The sequence below is a fragment of the Dipteris shenzhenensis genome, chromosome 9, assembly GCF_047967505.1.
Source record: "Dipteris shenzhenensis isolate YYH24624 ecotype China chromosome 9, Dip_SZ_1.0, whole genome shotgun sequence".
Classification (NCBI taxonomy): Eukaryota; Viridiplantae; Streptophyta; class Polypodiopsida; order Gleicheniales; family Dipteridaceae; genus Dipteris; species Dipteris shenzhenensis.
The window spans coordinates 2,869,698-2,890,690 of record NC_141604.1 but is presented as its reverse complement, the minus strand read 5'-3'; the positions used below and the strand labels follow the sequence as shown (position 1 = coordinate 2,890,690).

The 20,993-nt window shown below is 47.2% G+C and overlaps 1 protein-coding gene across 1 annotated transcript in view; it reads left to right on the top strand.

The window, feature by feature from the left end:
- Positions 1–11,219, top strand: part of OVA4 (Nucleotidylyl transferase superfamily protein) — a 121,662-nt gene extending 110,443 nt beyond the window's left edge. The window contains exon 15 of the mRNA XM_087378923.1: positions 10,828–11,219. Within this exon, the coding sequence (XP_087235049.1) occupies positions 10,828–11,025 (198 nt within the window). The 3' untranslated portion in view covers positions 11,026–11,219. The remainder of the gene's footprint in view (positions 1–10,827) is intronic.
- Positions 11,220–20,993: the final 9,774 nt, after the last annotated feature.

Genomic DNA, 20,993 nt, shown 5'->3' with positions numbered 1-20,993 from the left:
CACTTCACTTCAGGAGCTTGGAAACACCTTCATTCTTGAATCTGGGATCATTTCATTGGATTTCTGACTCACTGTGTCAGTTTTTGCATTTTTTGCCCGGGTATTGGAACTCAAGTTTGGAGCAACCATTTGCAGATCTGTCAGTTCCGGTGGACTCAGGAGGTCCTAAAACTTCTATGTTGCTCATCATTCGCACTCGGTGGAGTTTACAAACAGCTCTGTTTTCAAAAACGTTTTTCAGTCCGTGTGTTGGACCAAGTGATTGAAACCACGGTTTCCAAAACCGTCTGTCCCATTGCTTTTTGGACGCCCAAAAACCCCTACCTGTCAGTTCTTGCTCGATTCGGTGGAGGATTTTCAGAGTTATAGATCTTTGTGTATTCGATTTCGTCTCTCTGTTATGCATTTTTCATTTTAAGGTTTTGAAACCTTAGATTTATGCCACATGGCAGTGGATAAGTGTTGACTCCCATTTCTCACTCATCGGTTGGGATTTTGGAGTTCTGGCAGAGGAGAGATATTTACAAATTTTCTTGCTGAGTCCGATTATGCAATGGCGCCCATGTTTTGAGGCATCTCAGATTCTATTTTCAGTAGCGGTCATTACCGTGGGACTATGATTTCTTAAGCATACCTTATGCAGATCACTCTGGTTGCAGTTTGAGCAGTGTGCGCTCATTCGTGGTGTGCATTGGGTTGCAGTGGATGATTTATAGGCCATTGGGATGCATTACGGTCCTTATTGGATGCGCTGATAGGCTCAAATTGCCTTGTGGGATGCTATTTTTTATGGACGCTTTACACATGGATGCTATTTTATGTTGAGGGACAGCTTTGACACATTGCAGGTGATGCACTGATAGTGCTATGCTCTCTTGGATGAGATGTTATTGATGCATATGCCAGTGGACAGTGTTTATGCTTGAGTCATTTGGTACTTATTGGTATTTTCTTTTGGGCCAGATTTGCTCATATGGATGCATAGTATATGCACATGAGTCAGATGCATCTTTTGATGCTTTGAGCTTTGAGTTTTGGTGATATTTCACTCTCTTGTGGCATACACATTTGGGTGCACCTGGTATTTGGTGTGATTCTCTCTTGCAGGCACTAGCATTTGGGATTTTGTTTCATTTGCATCATGGCATCCTCTTCCATGTCTGAAAAGGAGTTTTTCAGCATTAAAAAGTTTGATGGGACAAACTTTTCTTTGTGGAAAGAACAAATAAGAGATGTACTTATTCAAAAGAAGCAGATTAAACCCTTGGCAGGGATTGAAGCTAAGTCTGCAAATATGTCTGAGGAGATTGGAATGAGTTGGATGCATTAGCAAAGTCTACTATTAGACTTTATCTTGCAGAGTCAGTTTATTTCACAGTAGTAAATTAGCAGACTACGGAAGATTTGTGGAAGAAACTGTGCGCCACTTATGAGAAGGAAACTGCCTCTAATAAAGTTTACCTCATGAAGAGGTTGTTTGAGCTGCAGATGAAGGAAGGGGTCTCCATTGCTTCTCACTTGAATGAATTCAATATTATTTTCAGCCAGCTTCAGGCTCAGAAGATGAATTTTGATGTGGAGACTAAGGCAATATTTCTCTTATGTTCATTGCCATCCTCATGGGATACCTTCCGTACAGCTGTCAGTAACTCTGCACCTGGTGGAGTACTGAAATTTGATGATGTTGTGGGTAGCTTGTTGGCCGAGGAGATTAGACGGAAGTCTATGGATGGCAACAAGCAGGATGCAGCCTTAAATGTGCAAAGGGGCAGATCACAGTCCAGGGGGAAGTCCCAAGAAAGAGGGAAGTCTCGTAGCAAATCCAGAGCACGGAACATTGAGTGGTACCATTGTGGCAAGAAGGGCCATATGAAAAAGGATTGCTACAAGCTAAAAAGAGAGTAAAAGGATAAGAAAAAGAATGCAAATTGGGGTGCAAATCAAAAGGAAGAGAGTCCAAGGGAGGACAAAGGAAAAGTGAAGATCGAGGAGATCAATGCAGTCACACATGATAGTGACAATGACGTTCTCTTCATGTCTAGTTTATCTGTAGAGTTGCTTACCACTTCAGATGATGCATATTCCCAGGATTGAATTTTGGATTCTGGTGCTTCATTCCATGTTACTCCCCATAGGGAATGGTTCTCCACTTATGACAGTGGAAAGACAGGTTGTGTGCATCTTGTAAATGACTATGCATGTGACATAGTGGGAGCAGGTGACATAAAGTTTTCTTTTGCAAATGGGTGTGCATTTGTTTTGAAACATGTGAGACATGTGCCTAAGTTGACCAAGAGTCTTATTTCAGTGGGTCAGCTAGATGATGCTGGTTTTCACACCACTTTTGGCTTTCAGAGTTGGAAAATTCAAAAGGGCTCTATGCTTTTGGCCAGGGATGCCAAGTGTGGGACTTTGTATCCCTTACATGTATCAGGGGTATTTGATCATGTTGTTGCAATAACCGAGCAGCCAAGCACTTCTTTATGGCATTGCAGGTTGGGGCACATGAGCCAAAATGGAATGAAACTCTTATGCTGTTTGGGTTATGTACCGCATATGAGTTTCTCTGATTTTGAATTTTGTGAGCATTGTCTCTATGGGAAGCAAACTAAATCAGCTCATAAAAGAAGGGGAAAGAAAGAGTTTGAAATGCTTGATTTGGTGCATTCAGACGTATGTGGTTCCATGTCTACACGGGCATTAGGCGGGGCTGAATACTATGTGACATTCATTGATGATGCAACTAGGAAAGTGTGGGCTTATGCTATAGCTCGGAAGAGTGATGTGTTCCAGGTATTTTAGAAATGGCTGGCCTTGGTTGAGAATCAGTCAGGTAGAACGCTTAAATGCCTACAGACTGACAATGGTGGAGAGTATCTCTCTCATGACTTTTAGCATTTCTGTGATACACGTGGGATTAAGAGGGAGCTCACATCCCCTCGTACTTCAGAGCAAAATCCAGTTGCAGAAAAGATGAACCGTACCATTCAAGAAAGGTTGCAATGCATGCTTTCCAATGCAAGTCTTTCTGGTGGTTTTTAGGCTGAGGCAATGAAGACTGCAGTGCATGTGATCAATAGATCACCTAGTAAGAGTTTGGATGGTGGTATTCCTGAAGAGGCATGGAGTGGCAAGAAGCTCTCTTACTCTCATTTGCGTATATTTGGGTGTGAGGCATATGCACATGTGCCAAAAGAGCTTCGAAAGAAGCTAGATCCTAAGTCTAGGAAATGCATCTTTCTGGGTTATGGTGAAAGTGGAGAGATGGGCTATCGTCTCTGGGATCCAGAAGCAAAGAAGATCATACGCAGCCATGATGTGGTCTTCAATGAGAAGAAGATGCATAAGGCACCCATGAGGGATGTGAAAATGAGGAGAATCACTTTTCAGGATGTGAATCCACCTGCATATGTTGATAGACAGCAAGCTGTCCATGCACCAAATGTGCAAGAAATGGTACCACCAAGTACTCCCACAGGTATACAATCAAGGGTAGATGATGGATCTTCTATTGGTGGAAATGATGAGCCAAATGTGGCTGATATGTAGGTGGGACAGCAAGCTGAAATGCCCTTGAGAAGATCATCTAGAGTGTCTAGACCGCCTGATAAGTTTGTTCCGGGGGTAGACTATGTGATGCTTAGTGATTGCGGGGAGCCTTCTTGCTATAGAGAGGCTATGATGCGCGAGGATCAACGCAAGTGGGAGTATGCTATGCAATCAGAGTATGCAATCAGAGATGAGTTCACTTATGAAGAATAAGACTTGGGACTTGGTTTCTTTGCCACATGGAAAGAAAGCATTGCCATGTAAATGGGTCTACAAAATGAAGGTCACAGGTGATGATGTGCCTAGGTACAAGGCCCGTTTGGTTGCTAAAGGATTCAAGCAAGAGAAGGGTGTGAACTTTGATGAGATATTCTCTCCGGTTGTGAAGATGACCACACTTAGATGCATGCTTGGACTAGTGGCAGTAGAGGATATGGAGCTTATGCAAATGGATGTCAAGACAGCTTTCTTGCATAGGGATTTGCATGAGGAAATTTACATGGTACAGCCGGAAGGCTTTGAAGAAAAGGGCAAAGAGCATTTAGTTTGCAAGCTGAAGAAGAGTCTCTATGGTCTTAAGCAAGCGCCTAGAGAATGGTATCAGAAGTTTGATGCTTTCATTCAGTCCCATGGTTTTAGAAGGAGTGAAATTGATCACTGCCTCTACACTAAAAGGGCTAAGGATAATAGCCTGATAATCTTGGCACTGTATGTGGATGATATGCTATTGGCTAGCAAGAATACTTATGAGCTAGATGAATTAAAGGCCAAGTTGCATGAGGCCTTTGATATGAAGGATTTGGGATTTGCAGGTCATATTTTTGGTATGCGCATCACGCGTGATCGGAGTAGGAAACTCCTTTGGCTTTCACAAAAAGAGTATGTTACAAAAGTATTGCAGCGTTTCAATATGGAGGGGGGGAAGGCAGTGAGTACTCCATTGCCTCCATATGTGAAACTGAGTCATACAGATATTCCCAAATCAAATGAGGAAAGGGCCATGATGGCCAAGGTTCCTTATGCATCAGCAGTTGGGAGTCTTATGTATGCTATGATAGCTACTAGACCAGCATTGCATTTGCAGTGGGAGTTGTTAGCCGGTATATGGCTAATCCAGGAAAGAGGCATTGGGAGGCAGTTAAGTGCATCATGAGGTACATGCAGGGTACCAAGGAGATGTGCATCTGCTTTGGTAAAGGAGACATGCGTGTACTTGGGTACACAGATTCAGACTATGCAGGACATGTGGATAGTAGGATATCCACTTCTGGTTATGTGTTCACCTTTGCAGGTGGTGCAGTGTCGTGGATGTCTCGTGCACAGAAGTGCGTTGCTTTGTCTATCACAGAGACTGAGTATGTTGCAGCCACAGAGGGTTGCAAGGAGGCTATATGGCTTGATCGGCTAGTGGGAGAGTTGGGGATTCATACAGGTGTACCGACATTGCATAGTGATTCCATGAGTGCTATTCAGCTAGCACGGAATCCGGTCTTTCATGCAAAGACCAAACACATTGAGGTCAGGTACCATTTCATCAGGGAGGTACTTAAGGACAAGTGCATAGAGCTTGTCAAGGTTCATACAGATGATAACCCTGCAGATATCTCCAGGAATGTGCATCTTCTGAAGTCGTTTGATCATGCGAAATTATGAGATAGATAGATAGATAGATAGATAGATAGAGAGAGAGAGAGAGAGAGAGAGAGAGAGAGAGAGAGAGAGAGTTTATTAAAGTCTTCGGAAGACCGATGGGTCTATGAGACTGAAAAACCTAATACAATGAGCTGTGGTAGTGGAGCTACTAAATGAGCATCCACACGAATGCAGAATGCAAAAAATGCAAAATGGCAGTACTAAGTCCTAAGTACAACATAGCACAACATAGTCATGTCGATAGTCGACTATATATCAATCTAAGCATCATCATCATCATCAACATAATAATAATAATAATAATAATAATCATCATCATCATCATCAGCAAGACATGAGGATGGATGAGGCAGTGGAGGCATCAGGTCAGCAATAGAGGGCTGTTGGCCCCTCAAGGGTGCAGTCTTTGTACTTCTCCTGGGCGTAGCTCTGCGTCTAACTAGGGCGACTGTGACCCCCGTCGGTCGGGGTCCGACCCTAAACAAGGAGGGGATGTCCCCAAGTATGATCTGTGTGTCAATCCTCTATTTGAGCTGTCGGGTCACAGGCTCCGGGTCACAGTCATGTCGAGGTCTCGTCTCGTGGGGGTCTGTGTGATCTGGCTGAAAGAACTCCGTGATAGAGCTTTGAGAGGTATTAGTCGAGGAAGAAGTCTACTCTTGTCTCCGTGCTCGGAGTATCCTCTCGCGGTGTCTAAGCAGCTCATGAATGAAACCAACCAAACACCGTTGGTCTGGGTAGGAGAGGAAACAGGCCAAAACCCCATAACTATCTCTGAAGAGACAGTAGAAACGCCCTCGGATCTCATAGTAAATAGGACACCTGAAGATGAAATGCTCCTCTGTCTCAAACTCCTGCATGTCACATAGTGTGCATATGCGCCTCTCCCTGAGTAACCGCTTTGCTTTGCCGCTCTCGATACGAAACTGCCCCAGAGAGATCCTCAGCGAGTGGGGTAGGTGAATCTGCGTGTATCCTGGTGGATCAATGAAACCCTCCGTTGTGGTATGTAAGAAGTGATCTCTGTAGAAGCCCATCTTCACTGGAAGATCATTTGGGCCCAACCAAGTCCGGAATGTGTGTAGCTATAGTAGATCCTCACGGATAACCTAGTTGACCTCGTGTGATAGGAGGGGCGAGAACGGAGCATCCATGCTATACTGGAATGGAGGTAGTCTGTCCATGTGGAGCCCTAGTCCCTCAAACCCTCTCTGTGTGTGTGCATACCAGCACCTCTGGTCTCTCCCTGCTGCTAGTGCCATAGAAGAGGACAGTGCTAGCCATGGTATCCTGCTACGCCCAAAGGTGTAATCTCCATACTCTCTGACTCGGTACAGATACGTGATGACTTGAAATGTAGCATCTAGCTGTAATGGGGGTGACCCAAACTCCGCCCGAATGATCTGGTGAGGAACAGATGGCTTACCATGGATCATCTGTGATAACATGAGAACCTGTAGCCGCTCCATCCTAACCCACTCTATATATGACAAGTCTGGCCCCGACATGGACTGCCATACATCGCTGTTGGGCGGACCAAGGAGTCAAAAAGCAACCCTTTGGTTTGTGGATCCTGAAAGTGAGAGTGGAAGCACTACCTCTCTAGTCTAGCCAATGAAGCATATCCTTTGCTCAGACGTGCATGCATCGCGGGTCTCATAGTAAAGATGGATCCGGAAAAGACGACCCCAAGATAACTGTATGATGAAACTACCTCAACAGGAGACCCATCAAATGCGAACTGCTCTTGGCGCATGATAGCTCGAGACGAATTAAAGATCATAACCTTGGTTTTACCCAAGTTGACCTTCAAATCATGAGACTCACAAAAGGACTGTAGTGCATCAAGGTGTCTCTGGAGTCCCTCTGCTGAGGAAGACAAGAGAGCCACGCCATCTGCGTAAAGCAATATCTGGATCAGCATGCCTATGAGAGAGCAACCTATCCCCCCGTGTTTGCATCACTGTCTCGAGCTCGTCAATGTAGAGACCAAACAAGGTAGGTGATAATGGACACCCTTGTTTGACCCCGATAGTGCTCATGATCTCGTCTGTCCATCCAAATACTGTTAGGACTCTGCCTGAAACTCGCTCATAAAGTGCCATGATAGCCCAAATAATCTCTAGGTCGTAACCCAAATCCTGTAGGTGTCGTATGAGGCGGGCTTTTGGAACCGTGTCAAATGCCTTGCGAAAATCCACAAAGCAACAATAAACCCTCTACTTCCGTGGCCTCGCCTCCTCGATGATACATCTGAGCACGAGAATGTGGTCCATGGTCCCATGATCCCCCTTGAAACCGGCTTATCATGCTGCTCTAAGTCCTCGACACTCCGCAAATCTGTTGACCTCAGAATCAAGTACTGATGCATAAATCTTGGACACGACATGTCTAATCATAATGGTCATGTAGTTCTCCGGGCTTATTAGATCCCTTGCCTTGTGAATGGGTGAGATAGTGTTAATGGTTCAGGTGCGTGGAAACCCCAAGCAAACAGCTTCATTGAATAGCTTTGGTAGGATCGGGGCTAGGAGGTTAATCCCATATGCAATGAACTCAGTGCATAGTCCCTCATGATCCTTCGCTCGGCCATTATGAAGTTTCATTACGGCATCCTTTACCCACCTCTTAGTGAAGAGGGTACAGGATGTGGGGCGTAGCATGTGTGATAGGTTAGGGACTAGCTGATTTGGGATATCATAGAGTGTGCGTGCATAATCAAACCACACCTGAGTGTCAGTGAGTGGTGAGGGGGACCATCCCTCTAGAAATCTTTGCGAAAGGTCCTTAGAGTTGTTACTGAATAGAATGTTTAGTAGCTCCTCCTCATCCTGGTGCACAAAGTCAAGTTTCTTTCGGCGTAACAGTCGACGGTACTCACGTAGCGTCTCTGGTTCGCTCGGAAGATTGTTTTTTATTTCGAATCTGAGCTGACGGCGCAAAGTCTTACACTCATAATCCTACCAGCTATTACATGGTACGGTCCTAGGTGGTGGTGGGCTTGTGAAGCGGGTGGTGTGGGGGAAGGTGTGAAGAGCAGCCTCGTGTAGTGAGCGGGTGACTAGGGCAGCACGATCTTCTAATAGGGGTATAAAGTCAATGTGTTCGAGAAGTATGTACAAACGGCCAGAGTAAGTAGGTGAGTGATCGCGATCAAAGCGTATATCATGGTAGGTGGAGGTCTCAGATAGCCTGAGACTGCTCCTGTATGAGATGCGCCTGCTCCTGGGTGAAGTGTGTCTGCTCCTGTGCGAAGCGTGAGAGCTCCCTCTCGCGCTCTCGGATGCTATGAACCTCCATGAGCAAGTTCTCCCAAGCCTCCGATGGGTCAGCTCGTCTGTGCTCTAGCGGAAACTGAAAGGACTGTGGCATGAAAGTGTGAGGATGAGACTGGAGGCTGGGTGATGACTGAGTGAGATGGGTGCGGTATGGAGATGATAGTGGCGTGGAGGAGGTGATCCCAGCAGGGTATGAGAATGTGGGCTGACTGAGAGGGAGAGGGGAGAAAAAGGTCGAGTAGTGCGGAACAGTGTATGACCCCTCCAAAGTAGGTGTCATAATTGGAGAGAGAACTATAGTGGGAGAAGAAGGGAGAGATGGTGTCATGGGTAGGGGTATATCAGAGCCAGTAGCTATAACTGTAGAGGCTGAGGACGGAAGTGGAGCTGAAACTGGAACTGGAGTTGACACTGAGGCTGAAGCTGAGGATGAGGATGAGGATGAGGATGTAACTGAGCCCGAAGCTGAGGGAGAGGTGGACCCCGCCTTTGCTTTGCTATCAACTCCAAGTCCACTGCGGTTGTAGCATGTGTTCACATCCTCGAGTTTCAGCTGTGTTTGTTTCTTGGCTTTGTTGTCATCTTTCTTGGCAGCTTTATTCGTATCTTTGCCACGTTTCCCCATTTCGTTTGACTGATCCGTGTTCGGTGCAGGTCTTAGAGCAAGAGCGGGAGCATGACCCCCCCCCCCGACGGGAGGTACTCCCAGGGGGCAGATAAAAGGCGGGGAGCGGGAGAGCTCAATGGAGGGGGCAGAAGGCGGGGCTGTGGATCGAGGCTGTAGGTTGGGGTGGAGGAGAATGGGTGAATGTGGAGGGGAATGGAGGAGGATTTTCTGATTTTTCTGACAGGTACAGATTGTCTCTGACACACAGAAAATGACAGGTGACACCCCTTTTTTTTTCTTTTTTTTTGGGGAGGGGGGGGGGGGGTGGTGTGGAGTAACTGGGTGAGTAACTGTCTGGTTACACTAACCAGACTGATTGGTTCTAGTCTGGTTAGCTAACAGTCTAGTTAGCCTACTAACTAGAGTTAGTTGACCAGGGTTATCCGAGGCTGAGCGTAGGGGAGTGTAGGCTGGCGAGGCTAAGCGTAGGCTGAGTGATGGCGAGGCTGAGCATAGGGAGCGTGGAGCGGCGTAGGTTGAGGGTGACCATAGGCTGAGTGTAGAGGCTGAGCGTAGGGTTATTGCTTTGGAGCCGGTCTCGTCTGCGGCTTTGGAGCCATGGCGAAAGATAGTAGCAGGACAGTACAAGGCCACAACCCGTGAGCTGTGGCACGAGATGGCAGACGAACAGCTGTTCCGTGATGGCAGACGAACAGCTGTTCTGTGACGAGGGCGTAGCCGAAAGCCCTGTGAGGCAATGGCGCAGCAAGCGGGACTCCTTCCCGCTCAACGCAATCAGCAGGTCAAGGGGAATAGACGGGTGGTTATGACAGAGTTGGCTCTTCTGGTTTATTGTTCCTTGGCTGGTCACGGCTGGCTATGGGAGCTTGTAGGGACGTCGCGACCCAAGCATGAGGACCTGGCTACCCATCGCAGGGGAGGCCATCGTTGAACTCTTCGTTCAGGTAGGAAGTATGGTTCTTTTGGACTGGTTGCAATTACAAGTGCTGAGCAGAGGTGAGCAATGAGCGGAGAGGCGAGCGGGAGAGTTGAGTGGAGAGGTGAGCAGAGCGCTGAGACGAGAGGTGAGCGGGGAGGTGAGCGGAGCTGGGGGGAGGTGAGTTGACCTGAGAGAGAAATTGATGCTTAGGCTTGCATCAATTTCAACAGCCAATCCAATGGATCCATGGTTGATTCTTCTTAATCTCACCGACTCATGCCCAAGCAATTGTGGAGTTAAGTGCAGAGAGAGAGAAATTATGAGATAGATAGATAGATAGATTGATTGATTGAGAGAGAAAGAGAGAGAGAGAGTTCAGCTTCTATGGAGACATATGGAAGCCAAAGGAGAGAGAGAGAGAGAGAGAGAGAGAGAGAGAGAGAGAGAGTTCAGCTTCTATGGAGACATATGGAAGCCAAAGGAGTCCTCCATGTATTTGTTTGGCTATCCTTGTGAAGGGAGGATGAGATAAAGAGATGGAGGGAAGGTAGTACCTGGAGAGTGGAATCTATTGAGAGCTTTGCACAATGTCACCTCTGTTCTTGGCTTTATGTTCAGTATATACATTTAGTGTCTAAAATCAGCACTGCTTTGTGTGCAGTATATACATTCAGTGTCCTGATTTTTTTTTGGGTATGAATGTTCGTGAATTTTTAATCTAAAATGAGCACTGCTTTATGTGCACTATATACGTTCAGTGTCCTGAAATTTTCGTTGGTATGAATGTTAACGCCTTGCAGAAGCGTTACGGTGAGATTAGTGCAGATCCGTCGTACATAGATGGCGTATTGGCAGATGGATCAGCTAAAGCGGCAGAAATGGCTGAACCTACTCTTGCAAATGTATACCAGGCTATGGGTTTTATGCCTCCAAAAAAAGTGAGATCAAACTGCCAGAGCCTAATTAGTGAGAACACATATGCGGGCATGGTTCAATGAATGCTGCAACAGGACATGGCATGCCAGCCAGAACTCTGTCTAATTTATGCGATCATAAGACAATATTGCTCATGAGGATGTACTGGTCACCTTTGATATTGAAGTGACACTTCCAGTTTTGGAAGGTATGTGATTTGATACATTGGAAGCAGCTTCTAAGAGGAAAGAAATTGATGAGCAAGCCTTCTTGTTAATATGAGGAGGTCCAGTGTGGTCTTATGGTCTTGACATGAAAGTGTCAGGTCGATGTGATGTATAATAGATCTAGAACGGGTGACCGAAGAACCACATTTGTAAAATTAAAGACCATTGAATGTTAAGGTGATTACGAGCCAACCTTTGGTTATACCCAGAAGTTCTTCCTTGCATTAGTATTTTTGAAAAGATTTTCTGAGAGATTCAATTCAAACATCAAGATATATGCCATACAAGCTTGGGATCAAGTTGCTTTCTTCCAGCTTGCAAAAGTATGTATCGAAGATTGTGTGCGTATGTGTGTGCACAAGTCTACATGCACCCACATCTACATATTAAATGCAATGTATGTGTAAAAGTATACATATTTTGTGAATGTATTTGTCCATGCATATATTTATGTGCTCACAAGGATATCTGCGTCAGCATGCATATATATTTGTACGAATCCCTGGAAGGATGGACATGGATAAACATGGCAATGAAACATTCCATTTCTTGTTCTAGTTCTAGCTCTAGAACTGTTTTTCTATAGAATGCAGTTTTCTGAATGTATGAAGAGAAAGGAGACTGTAAAATCATCAAATATGCTATTGTAGAATCTCACGACTTTGTATCTCCCTGAGAGTTTTTAGAATCCATCAAGGAAGTGTTGAAGAGATTCTTCCAATAGAAATGGAATTTGGACTCCGGTTGGCAAACTTAACCTATGGTATCCCAAAATCTATTAGCTGCCACAGATTAGAAAGGAGAGAGACTGTTGAATCGTCAAAATATGCTATTGTAGAACCTCATGACATTTGTATCTCCCTGTTGAGAATTTTTAGAATCCATCAAGGAAGTGTAGAGGAGATTCTTTTAACAGAAATGGAATTTGTCTCGGGTTGGCAAACTTAATATGTCAAACTTAACCTATGGTATCCCAAAATCCATTCACTGCCACAGATTATTTGACAGCTATGGGATTGGTAACCTTGATTTTACATGTAAGATCATTTAAAATTCCGTGCATTCGGTTTATAGGAATCTTTCACAAGGAATTTGTGATGAGCTCCAGATGATTTGGAGAATTTGATTAAACAAAGTATCAAAGCCGTCAGTTGAAAACTTTATCAATTTCTAGTAGGATTAATAACTTCTGCAACAATAAAATATTTCAAATGAATGCTTTAGTACACATCCCTTATTCATAATATGAACTATTAAAAATAAACACAATTTCAAGAAAGAGGAACTTCTGCCTAAGAAAACGAAAGCGAGGAGCTCCCCGTCTGCTGTTGCTGCCCGCCACTGCCCATCACCTTCACCCAGCCCCTCTCCCTAGTTATCGTGGCCGCGCAGGCCCCCTTGCAGCACCTCGCCACCTCGCTCCTTGGCTGCGCAGGCCCCTTGGCCTTGCGCCCAGCTCACAGGTCCTTGGCCGCGCAGGCCCCTTGGCCCTGCACCCAGTTCGCTGGTCGCTGCGCAGGCCCTTGGCAGCGCCCAACTCACAGGTCGCCGCGCAGCCCCTTGGCCCTGCGATCTGCTGCCTCGGCCGCGCAGGCCTCTTGGCACCTAGGTCGCCTGCAAACCGGTCGCGCAAGCCAGGTCTCTTGGCAGTGCCCAGCCTAGGTCGCCTGCGCCCCCCCCTTACAGGTTGCCCCCCTCCCTTGCTTCAGGTTAGACAGTTTCAGGGCCTTCTCCGGGACAGTTCGCCTCGTGTTCCGGGGAGCTGTTATCCTGAGCTGTTTCTAGGCATTGGCGGAGCTGTCTGCTTCTGCACTGAGCAACCTGTTTGCATCCCACGCAGGCTGAAGATCGGAGCTTTCTTTACACAGTTTTCTTTTTTGGGATTTATTGGTGGTTGGCTGTGAGTTCTTGGTGGGTATTTTCAGCAGAGGTAGCTCCTCCTCTCAGGACAGCGTAAGCTGAGACAATGGAGGACACTAATGCCATTCCCGTCGTCAAACCTGAGGAGATTGAAGTCACAGTTTCTTTTCCTGCCGACATTGTGTAGATGATTGAGGTATCAGAGGAGGGATTTCGTTTGACTCACATCATTGGCTTTCTACCCGGTAGAGGCCAGTAGTTACGTGATTGGGTGTACACCAGCATGGCCTCTTTGGGTGTCTCAGTTACGGTTTTCCGATTGCTTGGCAGAGGGTACTTTTCTTTTGGCCTTCAGTCTGCAGAGCAGGCTCAAAGAGTACTTATGAGCTCACCGATTCAGTTTCAGAGCAGAGTCATCCATTTGTGGCCTTGGCGGAAGCACTTCAGTTCTACTTCCCCTGGACCGCGACAAGTCTCCTTTTGGATCCTTTTCCCTGGACTTCCTGATGAGGTTAGCTCTTGTCGCAGAGATGTGGAGCATATGGCTAGTGTGGCAGGTACAGTCATCCCTTCAGGTGCTAGACCTTCCTATGCTCAGTTACTGGTACAGGTGTTACGAGGGTTAGACTCATTTCGGATTTCCCCCCTCCTCGACCTTTGCCTACTTTGATTTCGTACTCCACTGGAGATGGGATCCAGATGCAGCAGAGGGTTTTGTATGAGGGTCTTCTTGATCAGTGTCTTTTCTGCCGGAAGAGAGGTCACTTTATTAGGAATTGCCCCAGTCGTCGGCATTGATTTGAGACTCCGGATACATCTCATCCTCTGAGTGACCCAAAACCTACAGCTCAGCCTCCAGGGGTCTCTGAGCCTGCTTCGACTCATTCAGCAGAGCGAGAGGAGATTCCTCTGGGGGAGCCTCCAGTGAACTCAGAGGACTTGGAGGTGCCTCCAGCGGAAGAGATCTCACGGAGAGCTCAGAGGAGACGGAGACAGAGGGAGAGTCAGCAGTATGAGCAGCCCCCAGGGGTCTCTGAGCCTGCTTCGACTCATTTAGCAGAGTGAGAGGAGACTTTTTTGGGGGAGCCTCTAGTGAACTCAGAGGACTTGGAGGTGCCTCCAGTGGAACAGCTTTCACGGAGAGCTCGGAGGAGACGGAGACAGGGAGAGTCAGCAGTTCGAGCAGCCCCAGGTACGAGCTCACAGTTGACAGAGAGTTGAGACACATGTGCAGGAGACCCCGGATAGGGGATATACAAAGGACCATCCACAGGCAGGTCTTGACACTGTGTAGGAGATGGTAGCTCAGGGAGTTGAGGCACGTGCAGGAGATCCCGGAAAGGGGAGATGCAGAGGACCATCCGCAGGCAGGGCCTCACACTGTGTAGGAGACAGTAACTCAGGATTTGATGACTCTTGACACTTCCACCCCGGAGGTTCATTTAGTTATCCAGCAGGAGACTGCTCAGGCTGCGGACACGGTGATGGATGCGTCTTCACAGCAGTCCAGTGAGAGGTATTTCATGACACAGGTCAGAGTCAGAGACCGTCCCAGGATCTCATGCGCCTGTATGAGGCTCCCTTGAGACCTCTTTCTCTTCCCTGTTGCACAGTACCTTCTTTTGTTGCTATGTGGAGCGTCCTCTCAGACACCCCTCCCAGTATAGCCTCGTCCTCGCACCTTTTCACTCCTGATTTATCCAGATCTTTTACGAGTGCGGTCACAGATTTCGCTCAGTACACCCAGACAGGTGTGAGGGTTGGGAGATCCTAACAGATGAGATTGAGCGAGATTTCCAGTCACCCTTGCGTACAGGCACCTCGTCACAGATTCTTCCTCTCCCTCTTACCTATTCCAGGTGTAGAATTAGGATGGCTCAGCCTCTTTCAGCTCTTCTGACTCCTAGACCTGACCCTAGGATGGTTGACAGAGATCTGCCCGTTGAGTTTTGGTCCTTTTTGGCTCGAGGGGTTTCCACAGACTCCCTCACTAGATTGGAACTTCTCTCGGTATTTTATCGACGGTTAGAGGAGGTAGAGTACTTGGGATCTATTACTCTATCCAGAGAGGGGCACATTCTTCGTTTCTCCGCAGGCAGCTTCCGTTCTTGGGGGAGCGCAAGCTGGTCAGCTGAGCTTCTTGACAGCGAGATTGATAGACAGCTTTTGAGCATGACTGAGTTTTCATCAGTTCACCGTATTGTCGGCTCGCAGATTCATTCTTACCCTAGGACTCTTCGACCTGGCTTCGGAGGCAGGGCCTTTCTGCTTCTGTTCTTTGAGGTTCAGGGAGACTTTGATTTGCCTAGGAGTGCTAGTTGGTTTGACTTTCAGCTCCTCAGTTCGCGCCAGAGTATTATTCCCTTAGATGGAGCCATTTTACATGAGTTGGGGCAGATCTGGAGCCTGATCAGAGACGACTTTGGATTGCGCCGTCAGAGAGTCATTTGTGCCGCTGCCACTGGCATCCCCTCACTTCCATCCGATGTCTAGGATGTCCATCATTTCTTGAAACGTGAGAGGATTGAACGGCCGCAGATTTATTTCAAATGCAGATGGTTGTAGATCGGGAGTTCCTAGATTGCAGCTGCTTAGGGACTCCCTTCGATTTATTTCCTCAGGGTCCCCTCCAGACATTGTGCTTATCCAGGAGCATAAGCTCTCCCAGGACAGGATTGACAGATGCAGATCCTTACTCAGAGGACAAAGCTGGACATATTGGAGCCCAGCGGATGGTACGAGGGGAGTCGTCTGTATCTCAGTTTCAGCTAGGTGGGCCCCAGATATCACCCAAGAGGGTACACTAGTGGAGAGCAGGGCATGCTATGTTATTCTTCAGATTGAGAGGTATTCTCAATGTGTACGCTCCCACGGATCTAGCCCGCAGACGTGCATTTTAGAGACAGCTCAGAGAGTCCCTTCCTCAGGCAAACACCTAGATTGTTGGAGGAGATTTCAACATGGTTGAATTCTCTAAAGACAAGTTGGGCCAACCAGAGGGTGGACTTTCTGATAGGGAGAGAGTGGAGTGAGATAGTTTTGTTTTGCATGTCGGACTTCATGATGCAGCTTGATTGGACGAGTTTCGTAACTTGGCTTATAGTCTTCAGTCTCTTGGTCCGAGGTTTTCCATGGCTGTCTCTTTGGCTAGGCTTTACAGGTTTTATATTGGCCATTGGGGCCAGGCCAGAGGAGGATAGATTGGGATCCACCCGGGTTATGTTTTATCTGACCATGCTCCAATCCTATTACAGATTCTCCTTACCTCTCGATTGGAGAGCACAGGCTTTGTGAGAGTTCCGAACTTTGTTTTTCAGAACACAGAGTTCGTGGAACGGTTGAGAGAGGCTTGGTTGAGAGAGGACACTCCTGAGGATCAGGGCTGGTTGATGTGGGTAGAGGGGGCTTTGGCTAGAGTCAGCATGGTCTGCGAGTTGAGGGCAAAAGAGAAGAAGGAAAAGCTCAGAATCAGAGATTGGAACGCAAGAGCGGAGGTATCCAGACTTCAGAGATTGATTCAGAGCTTTCCTCATTCTCTTTTCATTAAAGGGCAGCTTTCAAAGGCTCAGGAGAGACTAGAGGAGATTCAGGGAAGGAGGGACCTAGGTTTTACTCCCAACAGACCTTCTGGATCCAAAAGTGGGATAGATGCTCTAGAGAGTTCTTCAGGGCAGTGGGTCAGAGATACTCTTCGGACAGTCTTCGTAGACTTGTGGATGAGGCCGGGTCTCTTCAGACGGATCCTCATCGACTTGTTGAGATCACTTCTGATTTCTATTCCACTCTGTAGTTTCAGACAGGATGAGTCATGTTTTGGATAGCCCGCTATCACTCCTGGAGATCACAGATGCATTACATGAGCTGCCCAGAGACAGATGCTCGGGGGAGGACGGTCTGTCGCCCCTCCTTTTTAGAGCTCTATGGGATATGATTGGGCCTCATCTACTTTCTGCCTTTTCAGAGGATCTCGATACAGGATCTTTGGGTGAGGCATTATGCACAGGTATGATTTGTCTCATCTCGAAAGGGGGAGACAAGACAGTCCTACGTAATTGGAAACCCATCACACTTTTAGGGACAACCTACAAGATCCTAGCAAAGACCTTGGTCCTTCGTTTAAAGCCTATGCTGCCAGATATCATCAGAGCTACTCAGACAGGATTTGTCCAAGATAAGAGTATATTGGATAATATCTTCACTTTTTGGGAGGCCACTCATTGGGCGAAGGAGAGTCAGCAGGAGATTGCAGTTCTCCTTCTCGATTTTGAGAAGGCTTATGATAGGGTGGATTGGGGTTTCTTGGAGGGCACTATGAGGAGGGTAGGCTTCAGTGATTGATGGATTTTATGGGTCTCCTCACTTTACTCTCACTCTTCTAGCAGGATGGTGGTCTGTGGAGGCAGAGGACCGGCTTTTCAGCTATCCAGATCGGTACAACAGGGATGCCTGCTTGCACCTTACCTTTTCCTTTTCGTAGTGGAGGCTATGGGATACTTTATGCAGGCTACCAGTCATGGCACTTTGGGCCTGCATCTGCCTATCCGGCGAGAGCAGGAGCTTCTGGACACTAAGTTTGCTAATGATACGGCACTGATAGTTAGAGGAGATGCATATAGTCTTGCTACTGCTGCGGATGCAATTGACAAGTTCTGCCTAGCCTCAAGGGGACTTGTCAATTGGAACAAATCAAAAGGCATATGGACTGGAGCTCAGCAGGATACCCTAGCATGGGGAGGAGATAGAGGCTTTGTATGGATTCCCAGAGGCACCTCCACGAGATATCTAGGCTTTTAGGTTGGCATTGAGGTATCCCCGACGCAACAGTTTGCCCCAGTTCTTGAGAGAATCCGGAGAAAGCTAGCCTACTAGAATACGGCTAGACTCTCTTTGGCCGGAAGAGTGCTGATACTCAACCAGGTTCTACTAGCGACTATGTGGTATGTTGCGTCATGTTGGTGCTTTCATGCTGACTCGATTCGTCAGGTGAGGAGATTGCTTCGGAACTTTCTGTGGAGTGGTGATGATGGTTCTGAGGACACTAGGGCCAGAGTTTCATGGGATACTATCACTTTACCTTTCTTGCAGGGAGGACTTGGGGTTCTTGATGCGGAGATGCAAAGCAGAGCCCTTTTAGTCAAACTTCTTGTTAGAGGTTTGACTCCAGGAGATCAGCCGTGGAAACAGTTCCTGCTGCATGGGATTCACCAGTGCACCCCCAGAGCAGTAGGTCAATGGGGGGCAGGTAGAGTCTGTTGGATCTTCCTGACGGACCAACATTCTCAACCTTCCTCACCACTTGTGAAAAGGCTTGTTTAGATTTGGGATCATTTTCGACAGCACCTCATCAGAGCAGTTCCCTCCTCCAGAGAGGAAATTGCCCGACAACCACTTTACCATAACTCCCTAGTTCGGTACCAGGGATCTTCCCTTGGTACAGAACTTAGGACTCCCTTGGCCAGATGGCATGCTCAGGGGGTTGTGACAATAGGAGATTGGTTCAGGGAAGGTGTGGAGATGTCAGAGGAGGTGATCAGAGATAGACATGGGCCACTTGGACAGATTGCTGCCACCAAATTACTGATCATGAGAGCTATTCCTCAGGAGTGGAGGGATGTACTTACAGATCTAGCCTATATTGATCCCATTTCTACTTGGTCAGGTTGTTTTAGTGAGGCTGGGCTATGTATTGGAGTTCGCTTAGGACCGACACCGTTTGTTTATTTTGAGACAGACTCCTCTCACAGATTGTATCCCACTCAGCCCCTGGATCGTCAGGAGCTTTGTTGGCAGAGTCAGGGTCATTGGTTGCCTGGGTAAGGAATTGGCCACATATCCTTCCAGGTTGACCATTGCAGAGGATATTAGATGGAGACTTTGGACTTTCCAGGGTCGACCTCTTGCGGAGCTTAACTGGGACCCAGGTGAGTGGGCATGGCCAACTCCGATGGCAGGTGTTCGTCCTCTTTCTTTCTTCCAGTACTCGACGAGGGCAGGTTACAGGCTCCAGCAGAGAGACACTCATCACATTCCATCTGCCTCCTAGCATTGGCACGCACAGGGACTTACTGCAGAGCTCTTGCTGAGCTACTGGACTCACTTTTGGGGCATCCGTAGAGCGAGGAAAGTCTCCTACTTTCTTTGGCTCACTATACATAGGGGCATACCTATGGGTACTTGGCTCCAGCAGATGGGTAGAACCTCCTTGTGTAGGCGTTGTCAGCTTGTACGCCTCATGAGAGGATGAGCGATGAACGCTTATTGCCACGCTTCCTGATTGAGTTAAGGGATGCGAAGCTGTATGATCATCTGTTTACCCTGAACCCCACATCATTTGAGTTGTGCAGCAAAGCTACTATACTCTTGGATGATAATATGAAGGATAAGGCTCAACCAGAGAAGTTCCCTATAGCTTCCTCCAATGTGTCCCATACAGGCAAGACTATTAGCACAGGATAGACTAAGGAGACAACTCCAATTCTTAAGGGAGTGAACATTGATGATCTCTTGAACAGAGTGGACCAACAACTTAAGGGAGGATTGGTAAGAGAAGGCCCCAACAATCTTTTTATTCCCTAGGAGAAACAATGTGTGGTGTGGACTATGCGTGGGCAAACATCCTATGGAGGAATCATGAAACCTTCTAATGCTGTTATCCGAAGGTCAATCCCAAACCGATATATCAACAAATACAACCGCTGACCTTGCCACCCCACCCAACCAATTTAACCAAGGTCAAGTAGCAATACAAGGAGCCCCTCCTACCAGCCAAGGGCAATATAGGGTTCAAAAACTCCCGTTGCTGCCACCAGTCTTAGGTCGTCAACCCTCACACCTCGTATCACTCCCATGAACCAGGTGATTATTGAGGAACCCTTGAGTGAGTGGGAGGAATCGAATCATGTCCCATCGACAAGTGACTCTGGCCCATACGAAGGTTCCTTATACCAACCCAGCCAGATAAGTCACTACATTTTGCAAGATGAACAATACGTTTTGGTGTACCAAATGGTCCCCTCAACGGGCTAGGGACATGAACACCTTGACGCAAAGACATGCCATACAATGTTCTATATGCCAAGTCCCACATAGGGGCCATTGAGTGTCCCTATAAGGCTCAAGCCAACCAGCCGGGGTCTCTTGCTTTAAGTCCCAAGGACCTCACTTCGTAAGGGATTGCCCCTATAAGGAGGATCAACTCTTACCCACAACAACCACTTCCAACATGAATGCTTTGTTATGCGCGGGCTATGGGGTGGTTCGCCTATTCAAGGATTGCCCAATGAGGTGAGTCCCAAAATTGACCCCAAATCGAAAAGCATTAACCTGTTGAGTATTGAGAGGAGCCAAGTATCTTCGGTATCATTGAATGTGATCACTAGGGCACAAGTTAGGGCAATGAGCAAGGAACATAGAAAGCAGGCTCAAAGCAAGAAAGCATCTTTGACATAGTCTAAGGACAAGGGTCGTTCACATACCATTAAAGTAGGAAAGGGATCAGATAAGGTTATCATCCAGATTAGAGAGCCGACAGGACACCGCCACCATATCCACTTCCACCTCGTCTAAAGGCACCCAATCGGTGCTGGACCATGTCCACTCTTGGTTTGCAAAACAAGGTAATGTAAGAGGGGTATAGTCTCACAAGCAAGATTTAAACTCAGTGGAAGCAACGAATACCCCGACCCAACATTTGAGAAGAAATGCCTCGCAGAGGCAAAGAGTTGATCGATGATTACCAATAAAATTTTACGAGAAGGCTCAGGACCACAACAACGGCATGGATACCATACATCCAAACTACTAGGCCCAAAACAGAGCCCCTAAGGCCACCCCTACCCTAGAAAAGGTAGTTGAGGAAGGCTCAAAAGGGGGACGATCGCTCTTAAGAGACAAGATGTTTGAAGAGGACCCTAAGTGGCACAAGATGTCACTCATAAGACACACTTCGATGGGACAGTTGCTCT